Raw genomic sequence first — 1,914 nt, 5'->3', positions numbered from 1 at the left:
TATATATATAGTGGGCTTTGTCCAAACCTATATATATATATGTATATATCTATCTGCTTTATATATATATATATGTATGTATAATATAGGCCTACATATATTGTCTCAGCCCTTCTTAATTGGATAAATTACAACGATGAATTATCTGATGAAACGTAACTATCTACTACAGACTTTGCATATTCCATTCACAACAACAAAACCACTGAATTAAACATTGATGGTGAATATGGTATTGCAACTATCAAACTCAAAGTAAACAGTAAACAAACTGACGGTGAGTACTAATATTTTATAAGTCTGTCATGACCATATATGGGCATACAACAATTTTTTTGTCAAAGAAAATTTGATAGTTTGGACAAAGCTCTAAATATTTAAACTTGAAAGTTAACCTGTTTTGAAGAGCAGCTGGATAAACTGAGCTTCAAATGATGATGAAGATGATGATGATAATGATGATGACGATGATGAAGAACATAATGAAGATAACGTCCATACTAAATTTAAACAAGCGTTATAGTAAATTCCTGTAATGGAAATTATATATTCAGAAAAATCTGCCAATTTAAAATATATAGGCCCAAAGTTTTCTGTCTTGTTTTTACATTGACATCTATAGAATAATTTGCATAGGCCTAGGTGTCATTAGTGAAATATCGGCAAAAAGTATGATAATAAAAAAACCATGTCTTTCTCACAGGATACTACATATCAGTTGCAACAATGTTCTCTGTCGTTATTGATATTGAAGGCAAATTGCTGTAAGTATCCCCTTGTCATTGGCGCAGATCCTGGGGGTGGTGGCGGGGACACGTCTTCCCACATATTGGGGGGGGGGTTGGTCCCCCACGTTTCGACTGCAATTGTAAATTCATAAGTAAAGCTTATGCCTGAAGCTGTTGAAATGAACTGTAAATGAACCAGCTTTTAACGAAAAAAGCGCTGTACAGCCGTATACTGTACATCTTATATTAAGTAGTTTTCGCCGATCGACGTTAACCTTAACTTTAACGTTAGTACCCAAATTACAACACGATAGCTTCGCCCCTTTTGTAAACAAAACGAAAAATTCGCATGCGCAAACCCATAACTAACGTACGTCGAGCACGTAAAATCCTGAAATTAACGTGCTCCGCAACGAAAGATGAATGAATTATGACGTCTTCCGTTAACGTTAAGGATAACGTCGTGCGGCGAAAACTACCTATTATAGCAAGATACCGATATGACTAAGTCTGAATTAAATACAAGACTCGAGTGCGAGTGCTTTTGTTATAATTTGAGAAGTATGAGAAAAAGTATAAGATTTTTGTTACACGAAGTAGGTAAAATAAAGTAAATACATTAAAGACAATTAAGTTTTATTTTCTATGGTACAATACAGATTAATTAGATATATATGACAGCCGAAAATCGCTGATAAAAGATCATGGTGACAGCGGCAGTTGTGGAGTATGTTCCACAGGCATAAATTCCGATGACCGGGTAATGTGCAGCGCATAGATAGATTATGTGCTATTTCGGAATGTTATTAATTCATTTATTGATTGATATTCAGAAAAGGTTTATTCTATTTTGTGTAGCGTGTCTTAAATCTTAATATAAATAAAGTATATTCTTCCTTCGAAACTACGTTATTGTCTGCGAAAAAAATGAAAATTGTGTGTTGGAAAACATTTTGTATTTAAAAATATTAAACTGCTATCATAGATTTAGTGCTATTATAAAAAAAAAAAATAATAAGCCATTTCAGGCAAGGTCAATCGATATAAACTAACATCCCATAAGGCCAACTCAGACAGCGTCGGCCGACGCAGCCCGACGCGATTTGTTGTCGCGTCGGGTCTGTGTGAGTTGAACGCAGACGCGATGGTGTGCGTCGGGGGCAGTCGCGTAGTAGAATATTAAACG

At 35.0% G+C, this 1,914-nt stretch overlaps 1 protein-coding gene across 1 annotated transcript in view; it reads left to right on the top strand.

Moving 5' to 3' along the window:
- LOC117101616 (adhesion G-protein coupled receptor D1-like) overlaps positions 1-1,914 on the top strand; it is an 18,229-nt gene that overhangs the window by 6,162 nt on the left and 10,153 nt on the right. Inside the window, exons 5-6 of the mRNA XM_033241619.1 lie at positions 173-277; positions 704-764. Coding sequence (XP_033097510.1) covers positions 173-277; positions 704-764 — 166 coding nt within the window. The remainder of the gene's footprint in view (positions 1-172; positions 278-703; positions 765-1,914) is intronic.

The sequence above is a fragment of the Anneissia japonica genome, unplaced genomic scaffold (assembly GCF_011630105.1).
Source record: "Anneissia japonica isolate Jap-2015-1 unplaced genomic scaffold, ASM1163010v1 scaffold17412_len611537_cov169, whole genome shotgun sequence".
Taxonomy (NCBI): domain Eukaryota; kingdom Metazoa; phylum Echinodermata; class Crinoidea; order Comatulida; family Comatulidae; genus Anneissia; species Anneissia japonica.
The sequence above is the reverse complement of the archived record's forward strand: the minus strand, read 5'-3'. Positions and strand labels throughout refer to the sequence as shown.